The 18,246-nt window shown below is 47.4% G+C and overlaps 1 protein-coding gene across 3 annotated transcripts in view; it reads left to right on the top strand.

Moving 5' to 3' along the window:
- Positions 1-18,246, top strand: part of PREX1 (phosphatidylinositol-3,4,5-trisphosphate dependent Rac exchange factor 1) — a 123,412-nt gene that overhangs the window by 68,330 nt on the left and 36,836 nt on the right. For all 3 annotated transcript variants that reach the window (XM_065031701.1, XM_065031700.1, XM_065031702.1), the window contains exons 6-10: positions 4,606-4,767; positions 9,358-9,491; positions 12,746-12,861; positions 13,827-13,976; positions 17,076-17,223. In XM_065031701.1, the coding sequence (XP_064887773.1) occupies positions 4,606-4,767; positions 9,358-9,491; positions 12,746-12,861; positions 13,827-13,976; positions 17,076-17,223 (710 nt within the window). The remainder of the gene's footprint in view (positions 1-4,605; positions 4,768-9,357; positions 9,492-12,745; positions 12,862-13,826; positions 13,977-17,075; positions 17,224-18,246) is intronic.

Raw genomic sequence — 18,246 nt, 5'->3', positions numbered from 1 at the left:
ACCAGCGCAGGGCAGCACCAGCGCGGAGCAGAACCAGTGCGAAGCACCAGCACAGAGCAGAGCAGCACCAGTGCGGAGCAACACCAGCACGGAGCAGCACCAGCGCAGAGCAGCACCAGCGCAGAGCAGTGCAGCAGTGCAGAGCAGCACCAGTGCAAAGCACCAGCGCAGGGCAGCACCAGCGCAGGGCAGCACCAGCGCAGAGCAGCACCAGCACGGAGCAGTGCAGCAGTGCAGAGCAGCACCAGCGCAGAGCAGTGCAGCAGTGCAGAGCAGCACCAGCGCAGGGCAGCACCAGCGCAGGGCAGCACCAGCGCAGAGCAGCACCAGCACGGAGCAGTGCAGCAGTGCAGAGCAGCACCAGTGCAGAGCAGTGCAGCAGTGCAGAGCAGCACCAGCGCAGGGCAGCACCAGCGCAGGGCAGCACCAGCACGGAGCAGCACCAGTGCGAAGCACCAGCGTGGAGCAGCACCAGCACGGCTCTTCCTCCCACGGCTGAACGCTTGGCAGCGGTGGGACGAGTTCTCTGCCCGTGTGTGCTGCTCTGGCTGCTGAGGCTCCTGCCGCCCGTCCAGCACCCTCCTGGGCTCACCGGGGCAGCAGTGCCGGCAGCTGGCGGCAGCGGGGAGCTGCTGCCTTTGGTGCAGCACAGGACAGCGGGGAGGGAAGAGTTCTGTCTCTGTGCCTTGGTGATACTTCAGAAAGGGATGTTCAGACATCTGGTGTACACGTATCTGTTCCCAGAGCAGTGTGGGTGGCACTTGAGCTGCAGAACTTCATCGATTTTTGATGAGAGACTTGGGGCGAACGTTCTGCGCTCTGTTCTAGAAGCATGGAGCAGAGGCTGGTGTCACCAAGGTGCAACACCTCTATCCTGCCTTTTCTTTTTGAACACTTCATTTACTTGGTCTCATCTTCAGCAAAAGTAGGGTAAAAACTTACAGAGGGGATTTCATTTGTGATATAAACTGACATTTGTAGCAGCCACCCTCTTTTTCCTGTGCATGTGTTACTCAGTAAATCAACCAAGAGTTTGAGGTCCTTAACTCCTCTCTCTTAAAGGGATTCCCGGCTGTCAGCACATTACTCATCTCCTCTGTCATCCATCTGACAAGAGCCATTGTCGGTCTCCATTTGTAGTTTTCTGAGAAGAGAAATTGTAGCTATGAGTAAGTTCTGAAAATACCAAATCTATGCAGGGAATGGCATAGTTATATTTCACTGGACAAACATCAGTATTCCTGTCCGTTCCTTTGGGCGCTTCTCCAGGATCTGTCCGTGCGGGAATGAGAGCACCTCCCATTGCCATGTTTTGATTTTCCTGGGGTCTGTCTCTTGCATGACTTAAAGGAGTCTCAGTGGCCAAGTAGTTTCATATCAAGATGTAGATTTGACTTTAAAGCGTTCTGCCAAACCGAGAAGTCAACGAATAAATAATTACAGTGCTTTGCACTTCTGTAACACGGGGTCTCACCATAGTCTTGTTTCGAGCAGAAGGCAAGCACTGGGAGGGTCTGTGCCAGGGCAGAAACAAACCTGTCCTGCTTTTAACTCTAGCTTCCCGCTTTCAATATACCTTTCACTTTGCTGGTATCTGAGCTCCTCGCAGTCTGTTTGTTCTGTGGTTATCCCTCCTGGTAGAAACGTGCAGCTGGGTGTGCACAAACCCGCCACGTGCTGCAGGTGACTCCTGCGTGAAGGACTTTGGAGAGCAGATCTATCAACCAGCACTGGGACAGAGCAGGTTCCTTGATTTAGCAGCTCAGTGTCTGGAGTAGGAAAATGGTTGGATTAGCAGCTAATATAGTTACTGTAAGTTAATGCAAGCTTCAGCAGAACTTGGACTTCAGCCCATGTCCCTCCACGCTCTGACAGGCCATGCAACCTGAGCCTGAAAGTGCCACTTAATTTGATCTAGGGGTGGTGTGTGGATTCAGTGAGCTTAGGAGCGGTGCTTGTGTGGCAGGCGCTGTGGCCAGCTGGGGCAAGGCAGGCGCCAGGAACACCCATCCCGCGCCTGAACGCAGAGCGCGCCAGCGCCGAGCAGGACAGCACCACATACTGCCTTTGAATTTGTGCCACGATGGCAACATTTCGTGTGGCAAAGAGACTCTTGCTTAGGTTAACGTGCTGATGAGGAGAAGCAAAAGACATATGAGACCACAGATGAAGCCCAGTTGGAGCCCATGACGGGCATTTGGGGACTGCAGTCACTTACCTTGATGAACAACAAGCCTAGCAGGCTCTTTGCCCTCAGCTGTGGGGCTGTGGGTGGAAGCAGCTCTGCTCACACGGTGCGGTGCAGGCGCTGCCTGTATTCAAACACATTCTTGTGTGTCACACAACATTTTGCAATTCAGCAGCAGTTTGCCATTTAAACACAGGACTTTAAAACAAACGAATAACATGTTAGGCAAAACAGAACATAGTGAGAATGTTAAATATTCCAGGCAATCTAAAAATGTGGGTCTTAAACACAGTATTATGTATCAAGATGAAATTACCAGCCTTAGTTAGGGTTTCTTTAATGTATTTTTATCCAGTTGTGGCTGACTATAAAATACTGTTGGTTTAAAGAAATGATTAATTTTGAGTTGACAGTGGTTACCCCCTTTGCCAAACTGGTTAATACTGTCGGGTCCCAAGTTTTCCCACTGCGGTTTTTCACGGGCGGTGTTTAACTGGGCCCTTGTGCATTGGATCAGTGAATTAGGAACTCCTTCAGAGCAGACACATCTCCATCTCTGTAATCTCTGCAGTCTAAACATGTGTCCCAGCCTCCGCAGCATAATCTGGGGAAGAGTCCCTGCTAAGCTCCCGCTGCTCTCTCGGCCCTTCTCCTTCCCACTCGAGCCTTTGGGGAGTCCTCTGCGCTTGCCACAGGCTGAAACACTGACCCGAGTGCCGGGAAGGCTTGATTCTGCACGTTCCCTGCTGTTGGACAAGGTACTTACTCTTCTGTAAATGAATTTCCTACTGCATAATACGATTGCTACACTCCTGACACACAAACCACGGAACAGCTCTGGGTAGTGAATTTCCTGCAGGGAGCTGAAGGTGCTGCTCCGCGCTGGCCAGTTGCCCGTGGCTGCTGGCTGCCCACCCAGCCCCTCGCTCAGTCCCTGTCTGACAGGGCGGGGGAGAAAAGAAAACAAAACATGCTTGTGGATCAAGGGAAAAGACGGACAGATCACTTATTAATCATCATCACCGGCAAAACAGACTCATCTTGATTTGTTGCCATTTAAAATAGCTGTGGATGGTGAGAAACGAAACCACCTTGTCCCCAGCCACCACTCCTATCCCCAGGCTCAGCTTCACTCCCGCATTCCCAAACCTCGGCTTTGCCCCAGCCCCGAGTTCTGTGGGTGTGAGGAGTGGGGGGTTGCGCTCAGCGTGTCTCATTGCTCTCTGCTCCTTCATCCTCGTGCTTTTCTCTGCTCCAGCCTGAGCTCTCCGTGAGCTGCTGTTCCGCAGGATGATCCTGCTCACACGTGGGTCCTCCATGGCAGGAGCACCTGACCCTGCGTTGGGCTTTCCACCTGCTGCGGATCCATCAGGAAACATCCCCTGCTGCAGCGTGGGGTCCTCCGTGGGCTCCATCGCCATCCCCTCCGTATTGTGCAGGGACATCCCGGCTCCAGCCTGGCCTGTGCTCCTGCCGCCTCCCTGTCACACTTCGGTGCTCCCAGGGCCATCTCTCACAGGTTTTTCCTCTCTGCCTTGCTGCGTTTTGCCCTTTCTTAAGCGCATTTTCACAGGGGCACCACCAGCTTCTCCAGTGGGCTCGGTCAGGTCCTGCCGGCTCTGGCAGAACCGGCACAGGGCGGCCCCTCGTCCTCCCACAGCGGCCGCTGCAGCCCCGGCCCGGGCACAGGCCCCGTGTGCCGAGGTGTCTGAATTAGGAGAGGTGTCCTGCTTTGGCTTCTCATGGGGCAGCTGCACTCGTAGGTAAATCGATTTGCACTTCAGTTGCGTTTTTCTGCTGGTGATAGATCTAAACAACCTGGATCCTAAAGCTTCGCGTGGGCTGGGATTAATGTGGACCTGATGGTTTCTGTAGGTGCTGTGGGTGGGGTGCGCAACCTGGCGCTGTCCCTGGGAGGACACGTAGTTCACGGAAAACCCTGCTTCTGTGGCTTGAGCGGTTCTTGGTAAGACTTGCTACGGCAGAAGTTTTGCTTGGTCAAGGGGCCTGGTCCAGCATCACCGGCACGCTGGGTGCACGTCGCCGGGCTGGGGCAGCGCCCAGGCCGCGGCCAGGTGCACGTGTCGCACGCCCTGAAGAGGACAGTGTGCTTTTTAGATCATCTCTGAATTTGTTTGGCTTTGGTTCACGCTAGAAGCAAATGCATGCGACACAACAAAATACATTGAGCTCTCTTAATTTGGCTTGTTTAACACGTGTGATTGCTTCATTTATTTAGCAGCGTTCATATAAAACAGCAACCCTGCACAAATGAACAGAGAACAGTGTCTTGCAGTAACATGCCCACAATTTCTCTGAAATTTTGTAGTGCTTTTGGCATTTTCCTCTGGGATTGCACACTAATGTCTGAGCCTTTCAGTGAGCCGCTTCTAAGTTTACATTGCTTTTTTTGTAAGGAATTAGCGAAGAGGACTCCCTCGAAGCACCCTGATCACCCGGCTGTGCAGAACGCCCTGCAGGCAATGAAGACGGTCTGCACAAACATCAACGAGACCAAGAGGCAGATGGAGAAGCTGGAAGCCCTTGAGCAGTTGCAGTCGCACATCGAAGGATGGGAGGTACGTGGGGGACGCGCGGGCGCCCCGGGGGCAGTTTGCTGCGCAGATGAGTGGCTGAAGTTTAGTGACTCACACCGTGGACAGGGATTTCTGTGTTCTGTGTGATCTGTAAATGCCTTTGAAGGGGCGGATGGCATCGCTCTGACGGGTTTAGAATTTAGTGTTTATTTTGGGTATGCGGGCTTCTGCTGAATTGTAGCAGAACAAATGGATTATGAAAGAAATAAAGGTTTTAGAGCTGGAATGGGCTGAAATTTCAAACGGGCAGAGCTCATCTGAAAGACAAGGAAGTCTAGAAGATAAAATCATGACTGGTCTAAATAACAGAAGTTTCTTTTTACATTTCTACAAGCCTTTAGTTTTTCTGAGACCTTTAAAATTTAGGTCAGCTTCATACAGGTTTCCTGTATAAAAGATAAAGGTGAGGTTAGCGAGCCTTAGATTAGGAAGTAACTGGTTTATTTGTGTTTGCTTCAGTTAAGCTACTCATGGATGTGTTTACCAGTAGGTGCATCTGTGTAGGTAGGAGCATTTACTGTGGAAGGGAGAAAAATCAGGGAGAAAACCGGTATGTGAAGCCTGGGGGAAGCGGAAATCGGGGAGCAGAGCGGCTGGGTGGCAGCCCGGGGAGGCCAGGCTGGCGCGAAGGGCTGGCAGTTGTCTCGCCAGGGCTCGCTGGGGCCCTGGGGCCGGAAGGCTGGGGCGAGCACGGCGGGGAGCCGGGCGGTGGAGCTGGGGAGGCGGCGTTGGGGCTGACGTCTGGGCTGCGAGGCTGATCGCTGCCAGCTGAGGATTTCTGTTGGAGGTCATGTAAACTTCCTCACGTTTGGACTCTTGGGTGCTCTCCATAACTCTCTTTTGGGTTGTTTTTATCTTCCGTGTATGTTTTAAACCTTGATCATTTTTTTCCCTGAAGGATGTTCTTGGCATCCAGCTGAAGACGTGAGAACAACCCAGATATCCAGCTGTGTGGTTTTTGGATAGCAAGCTCAGCAAACAACGTTCTTTATAGCAAGACTTGTAGAAGCAGTTAAAACCGTTTCAGGTTCGATGCAGCTCAGGGGTCACGTAGGCAAGAGGCACGGGCTGAACTCTGGAGCCTGAAGCATGGCTCCCGAAGCTCCATGATGCTATAAATGAAGTCGTGCATAAACTTACTGGGTTTTTTAGGATTTAACTTATCTACAGCAACATTCCAGGGCTGAAAACCCTCCCGGATCAGTTTATGTGCACTGTTTTCTAACAGAGTCACCAAGGTCACTCAGCTCAAAATTTCAAGAAGTGTTTTGTCCGCCCGGTGAGCTGAGGAACATTTCTAAGTTATTCCAGTGCCATATTAAAAGGAAGAAAACCAGCTTTATACATCACAGATACAGGCCGATGCTCAGCGGGGTGGCATTTTTCTCTTCTGTACATGTAAAGGACTTTGAAATTGATTGACAGCTTCTTATCCTCACAGTGCTAACAGTCTGGACTCTAGAGCAGAGTGCTGTATTTGTTAATAGCTGGCATTAGTTCTTTCAGATGTATTTCGCAGTTATTCCTAATAAGAAAAGCTCCTAACTCCTGCCTATGAAGGGGTGAAATTGCTGAATTAAATGGATTTTTAGCTTAACAATGCAGTGCTATGAATAGCAGAGCTGGCTATAAGCTACAGGAGGAAGTCTCTAAAGCAAGTTTATGGCTATTTTCAGTTTATCTGATGGCAAATTCTCCTATGAAATAGAAATTTTTCGTTCTCCATTAGCATGGATATAGATTCTGAAACACTGGTACCCTGTATATGCAGTTATATACCATACACACTAATTCAAAAAGGCCTGCAGCTTCCAACTGTTTTAATCCAAGGCATCGAAATTGTCCAAAAGTGATCAGCTTACCTGTGCCCAAGTGCTTCACAATTGTAAGGGATGCAGCGTTGACCTGGGGAGCGCGCGAGCAGCCCGGCGTTCCTTCACCCCATCTGAACAGGCTCCAGCGCGGCGAGTGCTGCTGGGTCCAGCCCGCAGCTGCCCGGTCTCTGTGGTGTGCGCTTCAGCTGTGCCCACGGGCCGGCCCCGGCCTCATCGTCATCACGGGGCTGCTCAGCACAGCACCTCTGCTCGCATGCGTTCGTTTGGAACGCACGAATTCGTTTGGAGTTCTTGTAGGTCTATGTTATGGATTAGGTTCAGGCAGGTCAATTTAATTCCGGTTGATCCTTCTGGGAAGCTGAGATTAATTCAAAAAAAGGGGAAAGAAAAGTAGAGGAAGCATGAGAAGAGCAGTTTTTGTAGAGGATGTCTTTGCTTGCTTAGTGAAGAACAGGTTAGTGTGCTGTTTGGTTTAACTCTGTATTGATTTTTCTGGGGGGAGAGCTCCTCCTCACAATTATTTCTACTGAACAACTGCTACATATCTCCAAATTCTTCTAGTCTGAAATGCATAGGGAAGCAAAACCCCCATCATAAACCAGCGGGAGCTGTAAGATATGTGTTAGTCCTTAGGCAGATCAATCATTTTATAATTGGCTGTAATCTGCAATTCCACTAGCTATGATGTTTTCTTTTGCTTTCTTTTCTTCCCCCCTGCCGCTTGGTCCCACTCAGAAAGGTGAGGAGTCCTGTGTTATCTCTAAAAACATCAAACAAATGCTCCTGCTCTCTTTCTTGCTGTTGACAAACCTCTCCAATCAGTATAAATGGGGAGTAGTTGGGTCAACAGGAAATGCGTGAACCGTGTTTAGATACCATCAGATGGGTCTGATGGAAGAGCAGAGATTCGTAGATTTTAAGGCAAGAAGCAAGTGTTGCAATCATTGGCTTTCACTTCCTGCACAAAATAGGCCAGATGATCTTACCCCGTGATTCCTGTGTGGATGAAAGGTTGACTCCGGTTACGATGTCACTGTGCTTATTGCTTTTGCTGTATCTGGCTGTTGGGGTGCTCTGAAGCCTGGATTTCTGCATGGGCAAACCACACGAGGAGCGTGTGTTTCTGTTGTACAGTCGGTCGTGCCTGTTGCTATTTGTGCATGTGTTAGTAGGCCTTGGGGGTCATAATTCTGTGATACAGCGATTTCTTCTGGAGATAATAGTGATCAGCAGCTCGTTTTCAAAATGTCAGGTGCTCATTTCTGAATGTGTATTGGCTCTTTCCGTAGAAAGATTAAGAAATAAACGCATATCAGGACAGCAGATGGAACTATTGCGTTTAGCTGGTTCCTGCATCATTCTATCCAGAACGTACAGAAACACATATGTGGAACACACAAATTGAGGTTGCGCACTTGGCAGCCTTTAAAGAATAACTGCAAGCAAGACATGGACAGCGCAGCTGGGAAGGTTTGATTCAGAAAATGACGTAATCAGAGCTTCATTCACACCTTTAGATGGACTGCATTGCATTTAGAAAGGCTCGTTTCAGTTTGGTGCCTTCCCCTGGGCAGCCTGGCGGCAGCAGACTGCCTTCCTGCCTCGAACCTTCCCCCAGAAATCACTCATGCAATGCCTAAAATAATTCACACAGATCTTCCTGCAGGGACTTCTCAGACAGAGCTGGGTTCCATGCCTGTGCTCAGAGGGATCCTCAGCTTCTCTAAGTACGATGAATTGTATTTTACACAATTTTTCTATTCTTTGTGAGTACCGGGTTAATGGACCTTTGGAAATCAAGCCCTTCTGTTGATAATGAGTGTCTTGCAGTCCAGACTCAGTTCTCTTTTCCATTAAGACTCAAGGCAGTGGGTCATATGGGTTATATCATCTAATTTACTTCCTTATCTGCATGCTGGCTGTGGAAGGAAGTCACCATTACCCCAAGTTGTTCTTCCTTTCAACTCCAAGAGAAGTGTGAAAACGAGTGATCCAGAACTGGGTGATGAATGTTTCCGAGCCCTCAGGGAGGTTTTCTGGAAAGGAGCCTTGATGCTCTTGCACCTTTGAAGTGATGCTGTTGTAGATCAAGGGATTTAAGGTTAGTGTCTAAGCGTTAGCAAACCGTCTGGTTTGGTCACTGGAGCAGTTGAGGAGCAGATTCCCAGCTGTGCGCATCCAGAAACTGGGGACGCCGGTGCTCACGGCTGCGTTCCCAGCTACCGTGGAGAGCAGAGCCAATACTTCTAACAGAGAGCTGGAGAGACGTGTCACCACTGAGGGTATTTTGCAGAGAGATAGTTAAGAGTGACGTGTGTCAGTATCAGAGCTACAGTGTCGGGGAAATGCCATCATTCTTTTATAAAGCATTCCTGAAGCCATCGCTTTTGATATTCGCGATGATAGCTCAGAGCATGAAGGGAAGACTAATGGTCTTGAGAGCCTCCCAATACAGCTGCTTTGAGAGTGGAAGATTTCTTCAGGAAAACATCTGCTGGAGTTTAATAGAGGAGATTTATTGTACTGTATGCAGGCTCCAAAGAATCTTTATAATCCAGAGAGAATATTTTGTGTTTAGCCATATTATGGCTATAATGCAGACTTCCTCCTATGTGTGCATCAGTTATTTCACAGTTTGATGACATGAGGTAAAATAATGGTGTTTTAGTAAAAAGTCCTTCATTACACACATGCACACAAAACGGTAGAAATCAACAATATCTCTGTTCTGTTTCAGGGGTCAAATCTAACAGATATCTGCACACAGCTCTTGCTCCAAGGGACTCTGTTAAAAATCTCTGCAGGAAACATCCAGGAGAGAATGTTCTTTCTATTTGATAATCTACTGGTCTATTGTAAGAGGAAATCCAGGTGAGTGCCTCTGTCCTTACAGTTTCAGAATGGGGCCCTTCAGAAGTAAGTCAGATCGGTTACCATCACCCACTGTATTCCGGGTCGCTCTGTAGGGCTGAGTCCCAGGTCTGGCTTTCCTCTGTTCCTGACTATTGCTACCAGACTATATGAGAACGAAGTCACTACATGGTGGGATGAATACGCCAGGCAGTAATGGCCCCCCCCGAGAAGTGCACAGTCCAAAAGCAGGAGCTGGTACAGTGCAGAAGAAACACGGAGCGGGTTCTCGGGGCTGGAAAGCTTCCCGGAGCCGACGGGTCTCCAGGAGGCTGTGAAGGAGCAGCCTTGCCAGCTCCATCGTGGGGCTGCGCCGAGCAGGAGAGGGTGACGTGAAACATTGGGTAGAGCCAAGAAAGGGGAAAGTGGAAGGCTAAGAAAACATGAAGTACATGCAGGGCTCAGAGGAGTGAGGAAGAGATGCGGATTAGCGAGCTGCTCTTCAGCATTCACAGTCCGTGTGTTCTGTGTGTTTTCTTCCTTATCCTAGTAATGATTTTTGCATCATTCCATCTTAGAAAACTTAAGCATTATTAACACCTACTGCTTATTATTAAAATAGCATTAGCAGTTTGGAGAGCACTTTGCACCAGTTGTACTGTATTTCAGTTCTTCACAGCTCCAGTCTCGGCCTTTTCTGAGTTTGCGGTGCATTCTCTACACCCCAGATCCTCCTCCTCCTCCTCCCTTTCCTGTCGTCCTCCCCGTCTCCAGGTTACACTTCTTTGCTGGTGATGGCAGGTAGAGTGGCCACCCCAGTTAGCAATCCTCACAAACCAGACCGTTCTCTCCAAAGAAAATCCTCATATGTCAAAATTTGGGTTTATTCCCCAGTGTTTTGTTCAGTGGAAATTTTGGAGCCATCAAGCTGGGCAAAAATAATTTCAGTAATGTTCAGACTTTGTGTGCGGATAATGCTGAAACTGCAAAACATAAATACAAGTTACTAGGTGAAATCTACAGTAGAAATTATTAGAAGGTAATATGAACATTTAAATTAAATTGAAGAAACTTAACAGAATTCGCTCTTATGTGTCTTTTAATGTCACCTAACTGAAGCATTGTGACTGATGAAATATAGCAAGAAAGAGAAAACAGTTCATTTGACACTTTACCAGATTTGTCGAAATCCAAACTCCCTTATGAGACAGAGTTCAGAAATCTGCGGGTCTTCTAACAGAAGACTGTTCCTTAAACAAAACCCTGTCCAGTCTTGTGCCTGTTAGGAGCTCTGAGCACGGGGGTGCTGGTCCCGCCGGCAGCTCAGCCGCCCCCGCGCTGCCCGGGCGCTCTCCCGGGACACCGAGAGGGAGCAAACAAGCGTTGCGCTGCCTTCGGAGCAGCTCCTTGGGCTCTGCAGTTGGGCTCCGTTTTGGAGAGGGCTGCTCTAACACTTTGCTTTTCCCAGAGGTTCCATATTGTTTGTCTAATGATGTAGCTCGAACTGATGAAATGTTGAGTATCTGATTTCCATTAAAAGCAGAGTAGTTTATTAAGTCTGCTGGGAATTGCCTCATGTAAAAGATGTATTTAGGGACTGGTGAGAGACTTTAATGCTGAATATTTCTCCTGTCTAGCTGCTATTTATAATTAGTCCAGGATGGAAATGGACGTCTGTCCGGTTATGCTGGTGTGATGGTTTGGCCGGCTGCTGACAGACAACCGGCGTGTTAGTGGGACACAGGCTATGGAAAACCAAAAAAAACCACCAAAAAACAACCCCACTTGAAAAACTACTTGTGTCTGTTCCTAATCTGAAATGGTTCTCATCTCACTTGTACTGTGCTTAACTTGTTGAAATCACTGGAGTTTTATTGATTGAAATGCAATCAGAATTCAGGCCTCACTCTTTGATAAGCAGTCAGCAATGCAGCCATTTGAATTTAGGCATCATATCTTTTCACAATAGTGTAAATGAGGAGCAGCGCTGTTGAGACCAGTTTGAAGATGTGTTTAGAACTGGAATTAGATTTGTGACTGTAGATCTGAGCCTGCAGTCTCATCCTCCGCAGAAGCTTCGGGCAGCCTGACAAACCGATGACATAGACTTTAAGGGCTGAGTGTTGCTTTGTGTGTTTCGCAGGATCATAGACGGCTGTTTAAATTGAATCCTGATGTCAGGAACAATATGTTTCATGTGGGGAAGTGGGCTGAGTTTTGAAAGGGTTTTCGCTGAGGCTGCCAGGACAGCTTTTCTTTGGGCTCCAACAGTCGTCTTTAGGAAATGATCTAATAGCTCCGAGATCTCCGTCCCTGTCAGTCTGATGGTTGTAAGTACAGGGTCATCACTGCGTGTGCATGTGTCACTAAAGCTAGTTGGAAAAGGAAAAACTGTTCAGCAAAGCGTGGTGATTCTGCTGTCACCTCGGTTCATCACAGATATTTCACTTGGACAGGAATTCGCTCCCCAGCTGTTTTTTATTGCTGTGTTCTCTCAATCTCGCGAGCGTCTGGCAGGTTGCCACGGCGATCCCTCGCCGCACAGAGCCTGGCCACCCGCCATCCCCAGCCACGATCGGCGGAGCCGCTGGGTTCTGGTTCGCGTAGCGGGGCTGTGCTGAGATATTAAAGCTCAGCAGGTGGCAGCTGGGTAGTTTAAACCTATTCTAGACATAAAAATCAGAACATAACCAGCACTGGAAAGCGCTTTTCTGAAATCGTTTATACAACACTCCAACAGAGGTAAGCATGGAAACTTTGGTGCAAAATCACCACAGCAGCACTTTCCCAAATACCACATACAATGACATTTAACACACGTAGAAAAGACCACATGACACTAACCTCTTGATTCATATTTGATTTCATTTCATATTTGAAACTTGGCTCACACACCACAAATTTACCAAAGCTTTGGGCAAGCAGAGCAGGCAAATGTCACGTTGTGTGGGGTGATGTGCGGGTCTCAGCCCAGAGCCCTGCACAGTGCAGTTCTGTTGGCATTTCAAGCAGTTCGTTGTCAAGAATGTGAATCCTGAAGGCATCCCAGTTTTCACGTAATCTTGTAAAGTAAGCTCTTCATCGCTGTGCTGACGCTGCTGTACACTGTACACTTATCTTTGTGAGCTGATCATTTCAACTCTTTACAATCAGAGACACGGTCAAATAACACACCACTGGAATCCTTTTTGAATGTTCGTGTCTCAGATGATTTATGTATACATGTGTTACACTATATGCTTTTGTATTGCTAACAATCTAAATCCTAATTGCAGAGTTACTGGGAAAAAAACATCAAAACGGACAAAGTCAATCAATGGGTCCCTTTATATCTTCCGGGGCCGGATAAATACAGAAGTCATGGAGGTGGAGAACGTGGAAGATGGAACAGGTAAGAGACCAAATACCGTCTTTTAACAGCACAGCAGGTCCAGATCTTGTGTTGGTAAGTGGTACAAAATACTTGTCCATCCCCTTTCATGAAACCTTCAGTAAGCTCTGGAACTTCTGATGCCTTCATTATTAGACCAGCTTTTACAGTTGAAAGACTGGACATGCGTGCAGGCACTAGTCCTTCATTCTGAAATGGCGGTATGAAGAGTTTGTGTACACAGAAGCTTGTCTATTTTTTCTCCTAATCCAAGTTAATTTAGTAAAAGATCCTTTATCTTCTTTGCATCATTTCTTCTCTTACATCTTAAGCCATTACAGCTATAATAACAGAACTTCTGCATCTTCATCTTCTTTAGAATGCTACCAAATGTCAGTCTTAGCATCAGATCAGTAGCGTGGAATGTGGTGATGAACAAATATGGGAATGCAGTTGTGTTGGGTTGTTGTGTTCTGACACAGGTCAGAAGGCTGGATGGGTTTCTGATTTCACCCACAAAGGCCAAACCAGCCTCTGCTGCTGTTGTAATAAGTCAGGAATTAATATTATGTCCTTTAAAGAGTTGACATTTAAAGAGTTCCCATGTCCTGTGGGCAAAAATCCTTATGGTGCAAGAAGTCAATGTGTCCCGAGAAAGTTCAGAATAAAGAACCTGGACAAACGCCATAGACCTTTCACTGATGTCACTGTAGTTGAAATACTCTAGTTCTGATGTGGAATTACAGTGTCGCTCTTAGGACTGAGCCGTTCAGTCCATGGCCAAGCCACGGGCACTTCTGTTGGTGTTTTCACTCCAGAGTGGTATGTACCAACCATCACACGGACAGTCGGTGAGCCTGGAGCATGAGGAACACCTCCAGGAATCAGGCTGTTCAGGAAGAAACGTTAGTTAAGGTGTTCCACACCGATTCATTAAAGCAGCAGCCCTTCTGTTCATGGTGTGCGTTGTGCTTTGGGTTTTACAGCAGATTACCACAGCAACGGCTACACCGTGACCAACGGCTGGAAGATACACAACACAGCCAAGAACAAATGGTTCGTCTGCATGGCCAAGACTGCCGAGGACAAACAGAAGTGGCTGGATGCTATCATCAAGGAGAGGGAGCAGAGAGAGAGTAAGTGGATAATGTACTTTCTAATGGACTGAATAAACTTGAGTACCAAGGGGAAATGTATATCTGTGTATAAGTATCTGAGAGACAAAGAAAAGTCTGCAGTTTTTCTCCCATGGGCAGAATTAAATTTAATTGATGGATCAATTTCATTTTTGCTCTTTTATTTGTGAATAAGAACAACTTGTATTTGTGTCTATCAGTAAAAGGAAAGAAGCAAATCCAGCTCGCAGCCTTTTCCAGAGGCAGCGACACAAACTCATTCTCAGAAACTTGGCCTCTATGATCTTGAAATAAACAGAACGGTTAATGGAGAAAAGCTCTAGAAATGTTACAGTTGGACTGAGAACAGTGACAAATGTATGCAGACACTTGTCACTTTTATCTGTCCTGGAGAAACGCAACAATAACGGAGCTTATCTTGAAACAAGCTCACAAGCCATGGGTCAGGGTGGGCGATGAAGTTCTGAGTTCTGTTTGAAGTCAGAGCTGTCTGTCACAAGTGAACCTGCTCCCTTTGCTCCGTGGGAACAATGGCAGCTCGTTTCCAGAGGAGGTGACACATTTGTACCCATTCCGTGCCTGACTTTGGAAGGTTCCCCTCTCCACATGCAGCTCCATTGCCCATGCTGGTACTGCAAGAGGTCAGTCCGGAACCCGTTAGTGGTGTGTTTGCAGAACTTGTACTTGCTAAGCAATAACGCTTTAGATTTCTTTAAAGCGTTTTAAGAAAGCTGTGGGTCTGTCACTGAAGTTTAATGAAAGCAGAGAATCTAAATCCTTCCATGTCCTTTGAAATCCAAACCTTGGTTTTTATGTTACAGTACTTTGCATCTAATCTGCTAAACACGATGCACATTGCAGTGTTACCGATTACCATAGAATAAAAACATTTCTAACATACCTTATCATATATGAACTCCAATACACTTTTTTATAATAGCAAGGATAGTACCTTCAAAATGTAGAATCAGTTTTGATTTTATTTTAATGAAAAGGAAATGTTTTACCCTCCTGAGCTGGTAACCTGTGCTGGGTGGTCAGTTCTGCAGCCCACCCACTCTCCTGTAAGGATCCTCATTTTTTTAATAAGATACATTTTTTGGCTCTTCTACCCTGGGAGTGTAAGTGGTGTGTCTAAAGCTGCAGGACTCTCCATTGCATGGTGCGTTTTTGCTTGGTGAGGCCCCTGGTGCTCCACAGAGTCTCTTGTGCGTTGGGTAAAGTGTGTGAGGACAGAGGAGGTTCAATGGAAAGTGAAAGACAGGACTGGGAGAACAGACCATGTGTGAACAGGGAGCCTGAGAACACGGGAGGTGACTGCAATAGACATCAGGAAGGGAAAAGGGCTGTTCCTCAACAGAAAGTTTCTCAAAGTTTTCCACACAGCGTTGGCTCTAGTGAGGGTGGCTTTTCTGATGCTTTTGTCATACAGTTTTATGATGTGGCACTGATGACAGGCGCAGGGGACAAGCACAGATATTCTGGCAGGCATTCCAGACCTCACTGGAAAATCTCCTTTGGATCAGAGCGCTCGCAGTCACCGAGATACGCGTTGGGTTAGAAGGCTTGGTGAGATCCCAGTTGCGCGGGACGCGCCGGGCAGGCCGTGCGTTCCGTCTGCCCTTCGCACCGGAGCCGGGAGCGCGGTGTGTGACCAGCCTGACGCGTGTACACCGCTACGCAGGCTGTTCGCTGTCGCCAGTTCCTGTTGCAAACGAGCCTCAGCTACGCGTGTCAGCATTCACATTCGATCGGATCGCAGTGTTGGGGAAAGAGGAGGATGAAGAATAACGGCAATAAGCCAGGGGATTTACGGAGCCAAGACCTTTGCCAGATATTGGACACAGAAAGAAAGACTGTATTCGAATGTTGTGCAAGTCTGATTTCTGGAATGTGCATTTCAAGCCTCTAAAACAAATGCATTAAGTGTTTTCAGAAAGCTAGAGAGCGATTCTGATGACACAGAAGACTATTAATTCATTTCAGTATCTTGCTGCAAAGCAACAGGATTTATGTCCAGCCAGGGTGAGCTGCTCTTCCCAAAGAATGTACAGTTCTCATTTTATAGCCTTACACTCATCACTTAAATTCTGCCTAATGTCAGTCTCTGTAAACATTAGGCACGTAAGTCCAGGACCGATTCAGGCTGCCAGTTCTCAAGCTGATCTTGGAGATGTCTAAAATCTGTGCCTCACCTTTGGACTCCCGAGCTGCCTGGATTTGCAAGCTCTAGGGTAAGGTAGCCAGAAAACAGGCCAGTTTGTTCAGACCAGAAGTGACAGAAGGTCTCCAGCAGCAAACCGTCTTTCGCATGCGCTGTCCCCCTGAAGCAGTTTGCAAACCCACAGGAAGAGGGAACGCGCCAGTTCCCGTCATCGCTGTAACACAGACACCTCTTCTCGGAGATCATCCCCCGGACTGCAGCAGTTTCCAAGTTAACGTGAGCTATGTGGAAACTCATACAAAGTGGGCGTGAAATTGTCTCTATAGCTAATTATCTACCATTCCTTTAATCATTCAGTATTTCTTTCACTGATTCAATGATGAGATTGTCAAACTGTATTTTTAGCCTAGGGGTATTAGTAAATAGGCTAATGAAGAAATGATGAGAAAATAATGTTCCTGTCTAGTTTAGATTTATTTAAGGATTCAGCAGTTTTGTGTTTTGGCCACAAGTACCAGAACACTCAAAGCCATCTGCTCGGTCAGGCGTGCAGCTGCCTTGAAAACTCTTATGCTGGCAGTTATTGCAGGGTCAGAAGTGAAACTGCAGCGGGAAATGCGTTTCAGAAGGTGTATGTTGTATCTCCCTTTGTCTGGAACTCCTCCATGTCCTGTAAACCATTCTACTCTGTGTGATGTGATGTAACCACAAATTTAAAGCTACTCTTTAAAATGGAGAAGAAAAGCTGTAAGTATCTCATTGGTGCTAAACTCACCAATGACAGTTTTGTACCCAGATAAATAAATGACCCTTATTTGCAAGATAAGTCAGTTAATTTTTGTGGTTTTACCACCTTGTCTGTTTGGCCTCAGCTTTTGACTTTGACACTTTATCTGATGTTCAGGTTCTGAAGGAATTTGTGCTCTGTATTCCAGGTTTGAAGCTGGGAATGGAGAGGGACGCGTATGTCATGATTGCCGAGAAAGGAGAGAAGCTGTACCAGAAGATGATGAGTAAGAAAGTGAACCTTATCAAAGACAGGAGGAGAAAATTGAGTACTGTGCCCAAGTGCTTTCTCGGCAAGTAAGTGGCGTTTGAATTGAAAAGGCCTTTTCATACCCGTTAAAAGAACGGTCTCTGGATTTTCTGGGGATGGTGTTGTGAGGTCAGATCGGATGTGCTTTGATGCAGCTTGGTTGAAAAGGCCATAACCCCCATCACAGTTGTGACTTATTAAAATTAATCATTGATTTCTATTTCACGCCATATGCGGGCTGTATGGTGACAGCTCATTCTATTGGATAGTAACTCGTAACAGCTGTTTCTAATCAGCAAAAGGGTTAAGGAGAACAAGGCTAACAAGGTAGCAGTGTTCCACTTCAGTTTAGGGCAACTATTTAAGTGCTGTAAAAAGTGCTGTAAACAACCATAGGCCCATTGCACGTGACAGAAGAACGTACAGCAATGGGGCATCTACCTGGGTGCCTGCGGTGAGTACGGTCGCTGGCCAGCGCGCCTGGGATGGGGCGCTCCGCAGGGCCTCGTCTTCTCAGCAGTGGTGTGGAGGACCATTCTTACTTTGCATCCTTCTGCAGTTTATACTGTTTCAGTTTTTAAGTACTCCTAGAAACAGTTCAGAATCCCTGGGAAGTCGAGAAGGAGCTTTCCCTGGAAGGGACTCTGCCTGCCCACTACAGCGCTCTGGCCTCAGGAGCCTGACAGAACTCCGCTGGTTTCCATGGGATTCCTCTGGCGTCGCTGAATAGATTCTGCGGCTTTTTCCGCACTCTGACAGTTACAGGGTAGCCCCTCAGGGAACTCAAGCTTTCAGTATTGAAGCTGTTGTTATTATTCTCAAGGCGAAATGCAAATACTACCTACAGCTTAGATGAGTCAGCTCTGATAAGCATGAAGAGACTAAAAGTACTTCGTTTAGAGCCCACAAGTGGAGGCATGGGTACTGGTTCTGATAGGCAGCAACCCTCTGCACACTGGCAGCCGCCCAGCTGCTTTGTCGAACTCACTTCTCCCGTATGTCACTCTACTTTCATATATTCCTTTTGTTCTTCTCTAGAACTTTAACACATTTCTAGTACAATTGCTAAT

This window comes from Columba livia, chromosome 16 (genome assembly GCF_036013475.1).
Source record: "Columba livia isolate bColLiv1 breed racing homer chromosome 16, bColLiv1.pat.W.v2, whole genome shotgun sequence".
Lineage (NCBI taxonomy): Eukaryota > Metazoa > Chordata > Aves > Columbiformes > Columbidae > Columba > Columba livia.
This window is presented reverse-complemented; position numbering and strand designations above follow the sequence as displayed.